Source organism: Mugil cephalus, chromosome 6 (genome assembly GCF_022458985.1).
Source record: "Mugil cephalus isolate CIBA_MC_2020 chromosome 6, CIBA_Mcephalus_1.1, whole genome shotgun sequence".
Lineage (NCBI taxonomy): Eukaryota > Metazoa > Chordata > Actinopteri > Mugiliformes > Mugilidae > Mugil > Mugil cephalus.
The window spans coordinates 15,910,850-15,928,159 of record NC_061775.1 but is presented as its reverse complement, the minus strand read 5'-3'; the positions used below and the strand labels follow the sequence as shown (position 1 = coordinate 15,928,159).

At 43.1% G+C, this 17,310-nt stretch overlaps 1 protein-coding gene across 1 annotated transcript in view; it reads left to right on the top strand.

Moving 5' to 3' along the window:
• Window positions 1–17,019, top strand: part of arhgap39 (Rho GTPase activating protein 39) — a 54,352-nt gene extending 37,333 nt beyond the window's left edge. The window contains exons 3-11 of the mRNA XM_047587478.1: window positions 3,146–4,433; window positions 5,765–5,929; window positions 6,576–6,761; window positions 6,922–7,135; window positions 10,082–10,155; window positions 10,736–10,935; window positions 12,003–12,094; window positions 12,395–12,564; window positions 14,777–17,019. Of these exons, the coding sequence (XP_047443434.1) occupies window positions 3,146–4,433; window positions 5,765–5,929; window positions 6,576–6,761; window positions 6,922–7,135; window positions 10,082–10,155; window positions 10,736–10,935; window positions 12,003–12,094; window positions 12,395–12,564; window positions 14,777–14,971 (2,584 nt within the window). The 3' untranslated portion in view covers window positions 14,972–17,019. The remainder of the gene's footprint in view (window positions 1–3,145; window positions 4,434–5,764; window positions 5,930–6,575; window positions 6,762–6,921; window positions 7,136–10,081; window positions 10,156–10,735; window positions 10,936–12,002; window positions 12,095–12,394; window positions 12,565–14,776) is intronic.
• Window positions 17,020–17,310: the final 291 nt, after the last annotated feature.

Below are 17,310 nucleotides of genomic sequence, written 5' to 3'. Positions count from 1 at the left end.
TACAGTTTCATTGTGTGTCGGGGATGTAAAACATACGGCCCATTGACCAAAATCAGTCCAATCTGTCCTGCGGGATTTGCAAAGTGAGAAAATTAATTGGGCAGATTAGCTGCAATTTTTCGATAAAAGTAACTGCTGTTCTTAATTTGTCTACTTGTGTGTTCTGTTAGTAAGAGGTACGGACATACACAACGCTGACAACCTGAGCTAAAGAAGCAGTTTGGAGCGCTTCTTTTTCTTAAGAAACTTCAAGTTGTCAATTAAATGGTTTGTAAAAGCATATAGTTCATTAAATGAAAACGTTCTTATATGTTCTATGTAAAGATGTTGTGTTGTCACTATTTATAGGTTATTATGCTTTTATGTTACTGGTTCGTCCTGTTTGAGGTCAAATTGCACTCTATGTGGCCCCCGAACTAAAATGACCCCCGCTGTATAAGCGTTTGATCTCCATAAACCGGACAAATCCTCACCATTTTTTCCAATAAGCCTGTGCACATCATGCAGAAAACTGAGGAATAATATTCACATGCTTCCAGATGTGCCGTGTATTACATATACAGCAAAGACAGACAAATGATAGGTTTATATATATTTATATATACACTCACTGGCCACTTCATTAGGTACACCTTGCTAGTAAAAGGTTGGACCCCCTTTTGCCTTCAGAACTGCCTTAATTCTTGGTGTCATACTTTTAACAAGGTGTTGGAAACATTCCTCAGAAATTTTGGTCCATGTTGACATGATGGCATCACACGGTTGCTGCAGATTTATCGGCTGCACATCTATGATGCAAATCTCCCGTTCCACCACAACCCAAAGGTGCTCTATTGGATTGAGATCTGGTGACTGTGGAGGCCATTGGAGTACAATGAACTTATTGTCATGTTCAACGAACCAGTTTGAGATGATATGAGCTTTGTGACATGGTGCATTATCCTGCTGGAAGTAGCCGTCAGAAGATGGGTACACTGTGGTCATAAAGGGATGGAAACCATACTTTAAACCATACTCAGTTTGAACTGAGGGGCCCAAAGTGTGCCAAGAAAATATCCCCCACACCATAACACCATCACTACCAGCCTGAACCGTTGATACAAGACAGGATGGATCCATGCTTTCATGTCGTTTACACCAAATTCTGACCCTGCCATCCAAATGTCTCAGCTGAAATTGAGACTCGTCAGACCAGGCAACGCTTTTCCAATCTTCTATTGTCCAGTTTTGTTGAGCCTGTGTGAACTGTAGTCTCAGTTTCCTGTTCTTAGCTGACAGGAGTGGCCCCCGGTGTGGTCTTCTGCTGCTGTAGTCCATCTTCTTCAAGGTTGGACGTGTTCAGAGATGATATTCTGCATTCCTTGGTTGTAACGAGTGGTTATTTGAGTTACTGTTGCCTTTTTATCATCTCCAACCAGTCTGCCCATTCTCCTCTGACCTCTCACATCAACAAGGCAATTTTCATTTAGTAGAAGAAGCAGGTAAAGCAAATTATCATAACAGATCACATCACCTTGGTTGTCTTTGATGTCCAGCTGTATCAAAAGAAAAATAAATACAATAAGAAAAATGGGATAAATTTAGCTGTGCATTTCTACAGGGACCATTATTCTATTTTTATTCTATTTAATTATCTTGGCCACTGTCTGTACACAGTAAGATTGATCGGCAATAAAATATCTCTGTCAATTTAAGTGAAGCAACAGAAATGTGATTTCAGTAAAACAAACTCTGCTGTGACAGAGGTAGAGACCGATTGAAAGAGGCAGGGAGGCATTTACGGTTAGTTTTTTTTTTTTTTTTTTTTTAAATTGCACTTTGTAGTAAGGAGGAGACTAAGCAGAAAAAATACGGTGGACAGAAAAAGAGGAATAGGTAAACACATGACGGCTATAGAAGAGGAGTAAATAGAGAGGTGACTGACCTGAGGAAGAGGGAGGACGGAAGTGAGTCAGAGCTCTTGAGTGCAGGGAATTTTCAATACTTGTTACCACAGCCCTGTAACGCGTAATTGTGCTCTCTTTGTTCCCCTGTCTCCCACACACACACACACACACACACACACATACAAATAAAACAAACACACACTGGCCTTGGAGATGGGTCTGCGGAAGCATTTGGGGTTGGCCAATGCAGAAATCGATTTCACACTTCCTTCCCTCTCGTTCAGTTCACCTCTTGTTCTTCATCAACCCCCCCCCCTCCCACCTCCTCCCCCCCTTCCTCCTCCTCCTCCCCTCCTCCTGTTGTCTGATGAGCAGAATGGATGAATGCATGAATGAGTGGGTTTGAGCCGATGAAGCGAAGGTCTGTTGTTGCCACGGAGGGCTGTGTGGTGGGTTTTAGCTGTGGAAATCTGGCGCGATTGATATTGTGATGACAGGAGTGAACCGAGATTAAAAACAGCTATTACACAAGTCAGGCATAACATTATGACCACCTTCCTAATATTGCGTAGGTCTCCCTTGTGCCTCCAACACAGACATGACTCATCAGAGAATTTGGGGGGGGCTTTGGGTCCTGTGGGTTGAGGGGAGGGGCCGGGCCTCTGTGCATCATCCCACAGATACCAGGTCAACACCTTGTGCTGTTTTTCATGTTTTTTTTTTTTTTTAGCTGTTCCTTAACCGTTTTTGGTAATAATGTTCTGGCTGATCAGTGTATTCAGCACATCTCTTATTCCTAAATGTAGTTAAAACAGATTTCATGTCTTATTCATGACGAGTGACGAAATAAAAGCCTACATTTGAATGATCGTTTGAGCGTCTGATGATATATAACTGCAGCCAAAGTGAAAATTAAAACAAACAAAACCCATTTTTCAGAGGGTAAAATTAAGTCCTGATTGCATTTTCACTTCCACGTTACAGTTAATCTGTGCATAATTTTTTCTTTTGTGAGTGTAAAGACCATTTCCACAGTTTGAAAAACTGGTCCTTGTTTGCCCTAGAAAATAATTAGTTCTGCATATTTGGATAGCGCACACATTCGGTCCCTTTCAAAGACGCTCATTGTGTTGCAGGTTCAGACCTTGCCTGCTTCTACTCATCCTCGCACCTTTGTTTGGAAAGTTTCTTAAAAACCGCTTCTTAAATCCTCACTCAGTGGTTGCGGGACTAAATCTACTTTTCTCTTCTCTTCTCAGGACTTCTCCCTTCAGGTGGAACACTGGTACAAAAGAACGGATGCTGATCAAGGTGACGGACCGAGAGCCCAGCTTCTTGGCCCATCAGGGAAACGGTTACTCTCCCTGTGACCCCCCGACTCCTGGCGGTGCTCCTTCAGGGGGGGGCACGGCCTCGCGAACCCGCCGTTCGTCCGGCGGAAACGCGCCCTCGGAACCCGACGGCTCCCCCGTCCTCTACGCCGACCGCCGCCAGTCTCCCTTCCTGAAGCGCGCCGAGCTGGGGGGCACCGGCACCCACCGGCGCTCGTCGGCCGACTCCCAGCCCCCCTCGCCCCGCTACGCGTACGAGCCCCCGCTATACGAGGAGCCGCCCTCAGAGTACCAGCCCCCTCCCATCTACGAAGAGCCGCCCACCGACATGCACCTGTCCGACTCTGCCTTCTACGGCACTGGAAAGTCGCCTGCTCGCAAGACATCCGCCCCCCTCTACCACTCCCCCAAGCAGGGCCAGTCGCCCTATGGCCAGCTGGTTCTGACCAGGCAGAAGTGTCCGGAAAAAACCCAGAGTCTGGAGTACAGTCCGGTGGGGAAGGAGTACGTCAAGCAACTGGTGTACGTGGAGCAGTCGTCTTCCAGCCCTCGCTTCAAAACCGCCGACCGCCTGCTGCGCTACGGCACCACGGGGGGCTACGGCGGTTCGTACGGGGGGTCCTACACGCTGCAGCACAGCCAGTCTCTGATACGCGACCCCCGTCTGCTTCTGGACTACAGCGGAGAAGGCGGAGAGGGAGGCCAGAGGTTGCTTTACGAGGACTCGATATCCTGGACGTCCAGCCAGACCCACTCCCTGTCCTCCTCCTCCACAGCCGGCCCCGGGGCCTTCTCTCCCGGCGGCAACCGCAAGCGCAAGAGCCGCAAGCCGTCCCTCCCCCAGGAGCTGGCGCGCTGCGGGGAAGGGGAGCTGTCGGGCACGGCCTCCGAGGCGATGCTGGCCCAGGCCAGGCTTGCGTGGGAGGCCCAGCAGGTTATGAAGCAGAGGAGCAGCTGGGACTCCGGGCAGGGAGGTGGCGTGGCGCAGGGCGGCGGCTCCAAGGACGGCTACGAGAGCGACGGGGCGGTGCCGCTGCCGTTGCCGGGCCCCGTGGTGAGGGCCTTCAGCGAGGACGAGGCGCTGGCGCAGAGCGAAGGCCACCACTGGAAACGCAGCACCTTCGATCGCCTCGGCTTCCCTCAGGCTCTGCTTGAGAAAAGCCTCTCCGTCCAGACCAACCTGGCCTCCCCTGAACCTTATCTCCACCCGTCACAGGTACAGCTGGATTTCGATTGTTGGGTTGTTGTCCCTTGCTTCGTCTTCGTTGGATGTTTCCAGATGGGGGGAAAAAACTGCGACAGTACCTTTTTTCATGAATCTGATTTACCGTTTTGAGATAGTACCCATGAGTTATGAACGTCTCATGATTTATTGTAATTCTTATAATGCGAGAGTCATATTTGGAATATTCAGTCCGTTAAAATCACATTAAGCTGCACAGAGGATTCATTTAACAGTGTAGAAGATCTAATTCGAAATGGATAAAACCGGAAATAGCAAACATGAACTGATACGAGTTAGAAAATTCATTCATTTTCCGTCGCCGGGTGGGCGGGAGCCTAACACAGAGAGACACACAACACACACAACCATTCACACTCACACCTAAAGCTGGTTTAGAAGCACCGATTAACCAGACGAGCATGTCTTTGGACGGTGGGAGGAAGCCGGAGTAACCGGAGAAAACCAACACAGACACAGGGAGAACATGCAAACTCAAAATTCAAATGAAGTCCTCTTCTCAGATTCAAGATTCAAAGATTGTTATTGTCAATTCTTTATATTTTTTAACTCTTAACTTAAAATAAACCATGTAGATATAAAATGAACACTCAGTAGTTGTTCAAATGGTGCATTAAGGCGGAGGACAGATTGTAAATTGTAACAAAGTGTAACAGACGTCTGTCTTTCTTACTTAATGACGGGCTCAATGACAATTGGACTCCTGTCAAGACTCTAGTCGTTTGGTTTTAACAATCAACTGCATTTTGCCACAGCCAAAAAAAACAGTCGCCAAAAACAAAACTAAATAATTAATTATGAACAGGATTCAGTGTTAACTTACTTATTCCAAACAAATAGTTAAAGCTGTAAATATATAATATTGTAAATGTAATATATCATTTTAATAAAAAAGTACTGATTTTAAGATCTGAAAGTTAAATAGTCTTTTCCGTGTCCAGGAAAGGTACTAAGGTAGTTAAATAGCATTATAACTGTGGTGAAGAACAGCAGGGTTCAAATTTCACAATAAAAGCTTCTACTAACAGTGATGCTCATCAGAATCAGAATCAGAAAAAACTTTATTTATCCCCACAGGGCAATTAGGAGGGTGAAGAGCGGTACATAAAATAAGAGCAAGAGAATAAAATAACAAAAAGAGTAAAAATTTAAAATCACAAAAGGGAGCAAAAACAGCATATTATGTACAATGGCAGGTCGTCAGTGAATGCTTTTCCTATCCCAGATGCTACTTTACGTTGTGCTTTTTAATAAATTCAGATGACTCACTCTTTCTTCTCTCTGTCTCCTGAACCACCTGTCAGTCGGAGGACCTCGGAGCCTGCGCTCAGTTTGAAGCCAGTCGAAATGCCAGGAACATGATGCCGAGCGCCAGCTGTGGCATTTTCCCAGAATTCACCTTGAGAAAGCCGTCCTCGGAGACCGACATAGAGAACTGGGCGTCCAAGCACTTCAACAAACATACGCAGGTACTCGAGAAGACGGCTCGTCCTGTCGGTATCTTTAACATTTATAAAACCGTCTGTTGCGTTTCGCTGTTCTCAGGTGTGCTAGAGTGAAAGCTGTGACTCAGTTTATGTTCCACACTTCAATAATTTATCCCCGTATGTAATGGTAAGAGCGTAAGAGATAAAACCAATACCTCATGTGACCAGGGAAACATACGAGTCACACATTTACGCCGCGGGGCCCCTAAAACTCTAATAAACCCAGTTTTGATGTGACTACAAAAACTGGTTCCACAGTTATAGTCCAGGTGTGATATTTAAGACGAGGAAGTCCAATCCAGAGGGGCTCCGTGTGTTTAGGACTGGTTGTAATGTCTTAATGAGCTCCACAGTGTTGTCATGTAAGATGTTAATTAATTTCACAGATGATTAGCCTGTCTTGTTTTATATAGAGCGGTATTTCGTTCAGCATCTGTTCATTTGCTGTTGCTAACGTGCACTGAAAGGGCGTTGAGCTCCAAATCATATCAATCAGTCAAAGTGACCACATCATCTTTCACCTGCCTTAAAAACTGTCAAAACATTTAGCAGTGCTTGCTGTGGTATGAAAGGACGCCCCGCTCCATTTCCTTGCGTCTCTGCCACTTGTCTGACTTTGGTTTCTCAGGGTCTGTTTAGAAGAAAGGTGTCCATTGCCAACATGCTGGCCTGGAGCAGCGAGCCCATCAAGAAGCCCATGATCGTGACCTCAGACCGCAACGTGAAGAAGGAGGCGGTGGACATCTTTAAGCTCATCCAGACCTACATGGGAGACCGCCGTTCCAAGTCTGACCCCGTTTCCGTGGCTCTGGAGGTGTGTGGCTTCCTGTCTGAATCAATACTGTAGAGGAATCTCTCATCTCGTATGAATCTAAACGTATCTTTCGGTCGGAGGAGAATCTTTATCACTGGTTAGGTTGTCCGTATCCTAAAACCTGGGAAACCGTCGCTGAATTGTGAATGTGTCGTGTCAGGTGGTGGTGCGGGGGTGGAGTAACCAGGGTCTGCGTGACGAGCTCTACATCCAGCTGTGCCGTCAAACCACAGAGAACTTCCGCTATGACAGTCTGGAGCGAGGCTGGGAGCTGATGGCCATATGTCTGGCCTTCTTCCCCCCCACGCCCCGTTTCCACACCTACCTGGAGGGCTACATCTGCCGACACATGGACCCCCTGAATGACACCAAGGGTGAGGGAGCAACACGTCCTCAGCCGTTCAGTACTAATAACACAGGACGTCTTCACAGCCAGTGGCTCCGGCTTTATTTTGTATTTGTATGTTTTCTAGAGCAGTGGTTCCCAACCTTTTTTCCTTGGAGCTCCCCCACCTACTTGTATCTAATAAACGCGGGACCCCCCAACCTGTACACAAACAGATGCACAATTTGGATTATTAGGCAGTTCCTGCTATACAGATCCAGGGCTTATATGAGAGGGGGTTCAAACTAATTAACTAAAACTAAAGCTAATTAATTTGAGTAATAATTCGATTAGCAATTTAAACATTTAAGTCAGTTTCAGTTTATACAAAAACAACTGTAGATCATATTCTAACCCCAAATTGCAAAATTTTGAGCTAATTTAGTTATTTAGTTAATAATTAGTTATTACTACTATTTTTACTATTTTTAAGTCTATAAAACTCTCCATCTTTCCGGCAACGGTGACTTCAAAGAACAACAACTGCTGGCTTAGATGATGCCTTCATGGAAACTCGGAATTTTCAGACTTCCGATGTCAGAGGGGAAAAAATAAATTTGTTATTTTATCACCGTTTGTTGACCATTAAAACATGTGCTGCAGCATTTTTTTTTTTTTTTTTTATTATTATTTTGGAAACAGTAATTTCTGAGTTTGACCATTCAGAGCTCATTTTTTTCCCAAGTTGTCTTGAATACAGCATTAGTTGCAACTGGTTCTCAACCAAGGTTTCCAACACCCATCCTACTTCTGATAGCTAGTGATGTTAGTTTGGAGAGGGGAAGCTGCATTGCTCTCATTCCATTGGTAGGTGAACTTAACAGTGTCCCGCATCAACATTTATTTATTTTTTATATATGTTAGATATTTCTTTTAATTCGTGATCATCAACACTTTAAGCCCTCCATATTGTACATGTGGGAAGACACACGCAGCACTGGTTAAAAAGTGGTGACTGGCAAAACAGGTGAAAACTGATGGTCACAAGTTTTGGTGCATCCACAGACCTCAAGTTGGGAACCACTGTTCTAGAGGATGCATTTCCTTTTAACCAGCAGTTTGAGCCCTGAGTTTTCAAAAAAAAGAAAAGAAAAGAAAAAAGAAACACTGGATGTGGATATTTATGCAGTTATATCTTCATTTACGTACAGTGCTTCTTAGGAGTACTCGCCCCCTCTGAATTTTCTACACTTCTGCATAAGAATTATACCAAACATCTGCAGAGCCAATATTACATATCTGTGAGGCGCGAGGGCTGGTGCACCTCTAGGATTATAAATTCATTTCAAGGCCAAATTACTGTCGGTGTTCAGAAGGGTTTTGAATCAATAGACTTTAATTATCCACGAGGGAAATTACTTTGTCACCATAGCTTTGTTGTAAAAAAAAAAAAAAGTAAACACTCTTAAAAAAAAAAAAAAAAATGAAATAAAATAAGGAATCAGACTCAAGACTCAAGTGTTATTCAGTACCCTGTTTTGCAACTTTTGCAACTCACAGATACGTACAAATGATTAATTTTCTTGATTATATAAATATGATATAGCAACATAAATATAATAAAGTATAATATTTCAGTTTCATTTGTTTGATTGGGCTCCCTTCATCGTCTACTTTAAGGACACATGTGAAAATCTGCTGATGTTTTGAATCTTTTTTTTAGAAAATCTGAGGGTTGCAAATTCTTTTAGGCAACAACATCAATTCAAATCCTGCACATGTTAATAAGCACTTTAATATTGTGCATCACAAATCCAGTATGTGGACTGATGGTTAGTGATGCCAGATGCACATTTACCAAATTCAGTCAGAACAATGAAGATGTCACTTCAGTATTTAGTTTCATGGATTTGCAGAACATCAGATTTCTCAGCTTGTCCTTCAGGAATCATTTATATCAGAACGATTTACATTTATTAGCTTTTTCATCATAGCACGTCTTCAACAGCAGACGTTCAGAAAGAAACAACCTATTGATTTTTTAATCAGACTGAGGTACACTAGGAGATGGGATCTCATTACAGGACTGTGTTTCCCAGCAACTTTGATACAGATGGGACCTTTTTGTTTGCACCGGACAGTTTCGGTTTTCATTATATGACACATGCGGCATCTTTATTATATTACATAGAACAGCCTTTTATTCTTTGTCAAAAAGGACACATGAAAGGGTATAATAGAAACCTGTTTCTTTCTTCAGCATTTCACATTTACAAACAGACGGTTTAGGTTTTGATAATGGATGAGTATCGACTTGCCCTGCTCTTTGGGGAAACCCAGGATGAAATAGAATAAATGAGAAAGTGATAGCAATAAACTATTCAACAGATATCTTCAGACCACTTACAGCACTTATTAGAAAAGAGAAAATCTATAACCCGGAGGTGCTCTGCTTCCCCCTCCAGGTGAACAGGGTGAATGACAGGTCGCTCTCATCTGCCGCAGGCAGCTTAGCAGGACACTGTAAATGTTTATTTATTTGCTCAGTTTAAATAAAAAAATACAGATGAGATAAAATACTATGAACTTAAATGAATGCAGGACAAATAACTTCCATATATTGTGAAGTTTAGTCTGTGGAAAACCAAGAACAGTGGATATATGTGAACTACTGATTCAATTTAATTTAATCCATGCTCATCACCTATCCTTTGTTGCTATTAGTCACAATTTCTTGCACTGAATTAATTGTTTTTTACCTTCCATTAGTTCACATTAAGTACTGTGCAAAGGTTTGAAAGGCTTGAAAAGTAAAATGCTTACAAAAATGATTCTATGCATAGTTTTACCGAGGAATATGTTAGTGTAACCACGGGTCATACCTCCACAGACTAGTTGAGGGTCTGTCGCGCTGATGAATGGATTTGAAACAAACAGGAACATGTAGGAAGGATCCTAATGGTGTTACTGTGTTGTCTTTTTTCTGGTGCCTAAGGAGTGGCCATTAGCAGCTACGCTAAATACTGCTACAGGAAACTGACAAAAGCTGCTCTGACTGGAGCCAAGAAGGTGAGAAGCTTCTCCTCTTTCTGTGTTCATGTTGTTGCTGCTACTCTACTGATCAAATGACACAACCATTTTATCTAAAAGTGTAAGTCTGGGCTTCTATGTTTGGGTGTCAACCAATCTGTACCTTCTGACTCCTCCTCAGTAAATACCCTGATGGGAAGTTCTGTCAGAAACAACCTTGGATTAAGTCAAAATAATTCACAGTGCAGTGCCTCCCTGTGCTCTTATGTCTGAATGTTTGCACTCACAACCCTAAGAGCAGAGGTAGCCGGAAGAGTTTTGACTTTGCATGACCACTTTCACCCATAGTGCTGTGAATGTGCATGTGTGTGTCTGTGAGTTGGTGGGTGGCAGCTTGGCTCAGAGCCTGTGTAACATCTACTTTGAGAATCTCAGCAGGTCGCTGACACAAAACATTTGTCACATTTAGCCCTCTAGTGCGTTTGACTGGTATTTACCGGCTAACCTTGGCCAGCACATTAATGAACTGTGAGGGTTCCTCTTACCCGCCGTATTAAGTCATCTTCACATGTATGTGTGTGTTGTGTGTGTGTGTGTGTGTCTCTCTCTCTCTCTTCAGGGCCTGCAGAAGCCCTGTATAGAGGAGATCCAGCACGCCAGGATCGCAATCTTCAGTCCCTCCATGTTCGGTTCCTCCCTAGACGAGGTAATGTCACTACAGAAGGAGCGGTATCCAGACCGCCAGCTGCCCTGGGTACAGACTCGCCTCTCTGAGGAGGTTCTGGGTCTCAATGGAGACCAGACAGAAGGCATCTTCAGGTGAGTGAGAGAGGGGAACAGCTGATCGGGTTTCCAAAGGCTACAGTCCGAGTTTTTAAGGCACCAAACTGTTGGATGTTGAAATGTAAATCAGCTTTATTGGTCTATACATACACACACACTGATCAGGCAAAACATTATGACCACGGACAAGTAAACAACCATTGACCATCTTGTGACAATACAATGTTCTGCTGGGAAACTTTTGGACCTGGCATTCATGTGGATGTTATTTAGACATGTAGCTACCACCCCATAGCAATGACACTCCTTGATGACACTACATGATCAGATGAGTCATGAGTTCTCTGATGAGTCACAACTGTTTTTGAGGCACAAGGGAGACCTACACTATATTAGGAAGGTGGTCATAATGTTAAACCTGATCCGTGTACATCGGTACTAACGAGTAGTGAGAACACTTTACGCAGTAAACAGTCCAGGTGTTAGGTTCACTTCAGTCATGGATGTAGATAAGTGACTCCTTTCTAGTCCACTTCTCTAACCACTAGGCCACAGCTCTTCCTAGGTATGATTCCTCGTACTCCTTCCTCACAAGCTTTTATTTCATTTCAGCTAAACATAGTGGAAGAAAAATCTTTTTTTCCAAAGCCAAAGTATGGAACAAATAGGATAAAAAAAGGGTGATAAGGCCGGGGTAAAAGTATTTAGTAAACAGAGCAAAAGGTGTTGCAGAAGGCAGGATAATCCAAAAGTCAAAGAAAAACACAAGAACATAGAAAAACTGGCAAACACAGGAACACTGAAAACAGGAGCATGGGACAAAATCACAGGGGAAACACAGGGAGACTGAAACTGAAGAGTAACAACACGACAGGGACCAAAGGGAAATGCAGCAGTGACGGTAATCACACCAGGAGAAACCAATGAGGAAAACACGAGGAGGCACAACAGACTATAAACAGACAATAAAACAGGAAACTCAAAGCATATTCACAAATATCTATTTTTCTTTTATTGGGCAGGGTTTAGCAGAATCTCTGGTTTATGTTAACGACGTATACCGCAGGCTGAACTGTAACCGGCTTGTGACCTTTGACCTCCAGGGTACCAGGCGACATAGATGAAGTTAATGCCCTCAAGCTGCAAGTGGATCAGTGGAAAATCCCCACAGGATTGGAAGACCCACACATACCAGGTACGCACAAAAATCCATTAACCACAACCTGTACCCAATAATAATCTGAGGATAACCTCACCAAGCTAACAGCAAACCAAGTCTTCACCAAACACTTATTTTCATTAATGGAAGTGGAAGTGGGTTTCCATGGTGTGTAACCAGATTATTGTCACACACACATACACACACACACACACTGTTGGATTGAAAAGAAGTGTCTATGGGCCACAGATGATGCTGATGCAGTGAAATCAGACACGTGTCAAACAGCTTCGTGGCGTTAAATGTGGTTTTAATGAAGTCTCGCTGTGTCCCCAGCGTCTCTGCTGAAACTGTGGTACAGGGAGCTGGAGGATCCGCTCATCCCTCATGAGTTTTATGAGGAGTGTATTACTCACTATGACAACCCCGAAGCAGCTGTCAACGTGGTGCTGGGCCTGCCGCACATCAACAAACTGGTGCTCTGCTACCTCATTCGCTTCCTACAGGTAACGCCCACGCAGGTTCCTGCAGAGTATACCAAAGCCCACACCTTCACTCACTACTACACAGTGTAGCTGAATGAGAATAGTATTGACACTATTAAATCACTGGGACTGAGAACCATTGTAGACTATAATAGGATCTGACTTCTCTGACATTTGTCTTCTTTAAACTGTCTTAGACAGAAATCACCACTGGGACACACATTAACAGAAATATTTTGTTTAGTGGAAACAAATTCTACTTTTATTTAAGGAAAACTCAAAACACATTGGGCCTCATGCAAGAACCGTTCTTACAATCAAATGTGTTCCTAAGTGTTCCCCACAAACGGAGACCTCGCTGCATTCAGCATTTTATTCGTACGTAGAATTTTCTTTCAGGCACGAGCACGATTTATGATGATGATCCAGACCTGTCATAAGAGTCACGTGAAATTAGTCGGCTGTTCTCAAATCAAGTTGTTTACCTAGTGATTATACCTATAATTAGTTTTATGTGTCTCTGCTGTGGTTGAACAAACCTTACCTCACCTTTTGCTGGTCCCTTAATTCCACTGATGCTGCTGAAAATGACAGATTTTCTTTTCTGTATCTCTGGCAACATTACTCCAAGTTGTTTTTACTCTTTGCTTTGACACAGTTTTTATGAATGAACACTCCTGTCATGTAGCGTGTGAACCTTAACCTTTATATATGGTATTCTTGGGGCGTTTATTATGCTAATATAAGGTTCTGAGGTTAGAAGTGTTTGTCGAACACAACGTAAGAAAATGGGTGAGAGAAATTTAGGATGACAATACGAAAATGTTCTTGCATGAGGACATTTGATTCTGTCCTTGTGTAGAGGCTGCTGAAAATGACAGATTTTCTTTTCTGTATATCTGGCAACATTTGATGAGGTTGATTTATTTGTAGTTTTTTTTTTTTTTTTACAGGCAGTTATTTGTGTTTTGGTGGAAAGCAATCCTTTTAGCTCCACCACATCTGCAAGTCTTAAAGCAGCGCTGTGAAACATGTCAAAACCAGCAATGCCAGAGGAGGAGGAAAAGTAGATGGGGAAGAAGGAGGAGGAAGATGAAAATGAGAAAGAAGGAAGAGTATGAGGAGAAGGAGAAACAGTATAAGAAGGAGATGAAGGAGGAGGAGAAGTAGATGGGGAAGGAAGGAGGGATAGCAGGAAGAATAGACACAGTTTCAATTAAATTGGCACTTATTCCTTATTTGTCATATAAGAAAAAAACCTGAGAGACCCAGAACTAAGCAGCAGAGGGCAGCAATGAGCCAAAATTGAGCAAATGAGGTTGTTCATAAAATGTTTTGTAAAAGGATGGTTCATTAAATGTACACATTTCCATAATGTACTTGTTTTTATTTGCACTAAAACAAAGAGACATATTTATCTGTCATTATGCTTTAATATTACTGGACCCGTTTTGAGATCTAGATGGACTGCATGTGGCCCTTGGACTAAAATAAGTTGTCTTAAACTCCTGAGTCCTGAGCTGTTGTTTGCTATGCATTTTTATTTTCTCCATTTCTCTTTATTTCTGATTAGCAGCACCTAACTAGTAGGAACTATAAAAACTAAGCATTGTCTTTGAACAGGAAGTATTTTTTGAAAAAAAAAAAAGGAATTATTTCACTCAGTACTATAATAAAGTTACCAATGTGTAACAAAATATGTTAATTTACATGTCTGAACATTGCTGTGCAAAAGCAGAATTGCAAATAATGAAGTCCCAATGTCCCCAAATGAGTACTTGCTAATTAGAAAACACAACAAGTTATACTGTTGATACAATTTGCCTGTAACATAGAACTGGAAAAGTTAATAAGCAGTAAAAAAAAAAAAAAAAAAAAAAAAAGCAATTTAAACTAAAATTTAATTAGGTTTTGCACATTTTTTAACTTTCGGCTGTAGAATGAATCAGCTGAAATGACTGTTATGTTTTTACACCGACTAGTATCTAGTTAAGAGGATAAAAGTTTAAATGGAAACTAAAACTTCACGTCCCCATATGAGGACGCAGGGTCTCAGGAGGTTAAAGTGAAGACCTATTTTACTATGGTTTATTTCAGTGCTGGAATACTTTACCAAATATAACAAACTTCCAGTCATGGTGGACATTTCCCCAGAAATCATAAAAAGGCTTGAAAAAATGTCTTCATTCTTTATTGAGGTAACCGTTAGAATAATCTGCTCTTGCCTGCGCAGGTATTTGCCCAGCCTGCCAACGTGGTCATCACCAAGATGGATGTGAACAACCTGGCCATGGTCATGGCTCCCAACTGTCTGCGCTGCCAGTCCGATGACCCCCGGGTGATCTTTGAGAACACCCGCAAGGAGATGTCTTTCATCCGAGTGCTCATCCAGCGGCTAGACACCAGCTTCATGGATGGGATCCTATAGCCCCCCCATTATACACCCTCCACATTCATACATTTCCTCCTCCTCTTCCTCCTCCTCCTCCATCACAGGCCCCCACCTCCTGCACACCGCTCCCCCTCCCCACCTGCACAAGAGCATCAATCAAAACACCAATTTCTGCTGCCGGATTGAACATGTTTACTTTAAAAGCAACACAAACTGCCTTGATTTGAGTTTGTCCACTCTGCATTTTGAGTTGACCGGCTGTTTCTTTTTCTTTTTAATAGTCCTTCAACTGACATTTGCAAGAAAACCACTAATAGTAGAGTTACCAAGTTTTCACGTGATAATTACTGTGTGTGCCTTCACATGCATTAATACGTTGTACGCATATGGTATGAAGGAATTAGCAGGGAACTCATCGCTCCGTTGGATTCATTGCATTCATTTCGTTGGCACACGTGGAGTTTCAGGCCCCAGTGGTTCCATCCAAATCTATGAAATTGTTGTCGTCTTCGTTTTCCCATGCACCGCCACAAACTCACGTACCTGCCGTGCACGACGCCATCCCACGCGAGGCAACTGAGACGAATGAACATGCTGTGTGTAGTGCATACATTATACAAGACTGGCGCCAGATTTTCACAGGATTATTAATTATATTAATTATATCAGACTCATCCCGCGAGACGTAGTACCCCCGATGCCAGGCTGAAAGGTTATCTTCATTGGCAGCAGATGACCCTCAAAACTGCCGTGACTTGGTTTTTCCTTGAGGCGTTTCTTACTGCTCCATTCGTGATACGCTAAATATGTGGGTAAAACTATAGGTTCCCATCAAACACACTTTAAACACGTTTCTCTAAAGAGAGGCAGGCGTTAGGCGACAGTTCTGTAAGTAGGGAGAACATGGACACTTAAACCCCCCCTCCCCTGCTGCTGTTAGTGTATTCTTCACTTATATGTCTACACAACGTACTAAAAAACTTTTATTTTGAAAGCGGGTTGTCACTTTGACGTTCTATTTTCTATTCTCTTAACATCAGGATTTTTTTTTTTTAATTATTTGTCAGTGGGAGAATTTACTTACTGTGAGGTTAGTGGTAGTGTTTCTGCAGTGTACGAAATAGTGATCGCTATAGATGTGCAGCATCGAAGTCAGCAACCTGCCGCACCACTGGTTTTTGCAGTCCATGTTCTTATTATCACTTAACCAAAGCTCACACTGTCGGCGTTAAGTCTTAAGTTCCCCCCTTACTCTCCGAGCTGGTGCTAATGAGTGAAATAAACCGGTAAACCGGTAACTCCATGACCACTTTTTTTTTTTTTTTTTTTTTTTTGCACCGAAACCGTGAAGAAGTCTGCTCGCGTCTTTCCGCTCCGCCTTAGTATTTGGTGCTGTCCGGCCACTTTTGTCTGTTGTCTGCAGCCTCCCTGCGCCCCGCAGGAGGAGGGACGACAGCAGCACTGCCAATACGGTCCTATCCATACTCGCCCAGATAATGACAACGACTCCAAAATACACCCCCAGCCCCATACAGCCACTCCACTATGGCCACACCACCACCGCCACTGAGCCACACCGGGCTCACTGATGATTAGTGAAAGTGTCTAGCTGTCTGTGTGTGCTTGTCCGTCCCCCTTGTCTGCCATTGTTTACAAACTGTACCTGTCTCTTACATCCACGCCTACATCTCCTGTCTACGAGCAAGTACTGTTCTTTTCATTTGAGATTTTTCTGCAATATTTAACAGAAATTGACAGAATCTATGTTTGTTAACCCGTTTCTTTTTATATGATTTAATTTATTTATATTTATTTGAGGAAAATTTCCTCAATGCCTTCTTGAGATATTGTATTGTAGGCTCCGGTGTATGTTTTTTTTTTCGTTTTGTTATTGCACAAGTGAGCGTATATCGTGCGTACGACCGTGCGGGTGCCAGACTGAATGTCTACTTTTCTGTAGATGCGTGACGGTGCGAACCTCTCTGTACAAGTTCGATTCATTTGGGACTTTGTTTGTTTGTTTTTTTGCGACGCTACTGAAAGGCTGATTGCGAGCACTCCACGGGAACACACACACACACACACACAAAAAAAAAACATCCTGGAAAACTTTGGGTTCCACCTTAAAGACGTCTCGGCCACACGGTGAATATTTGGCCCGAGCTCTTTTCTTTGTGGGATGAGTGTCCTCGCGCGCGCGCGTGTGCGTGCGTGTGTGCGTGTGTGCGTGTGTGTGTGTGTGTGTGTGTCATGCAGCTCACTGACTCGTACAAACTCCACATGGATAACATGTACATTAACACTGTACAGACTATGTAAAAAAAAAAACAAAGAAAAAAAGAAAAAAAGTATTTACAGAAACAAGAGGAAAGCGC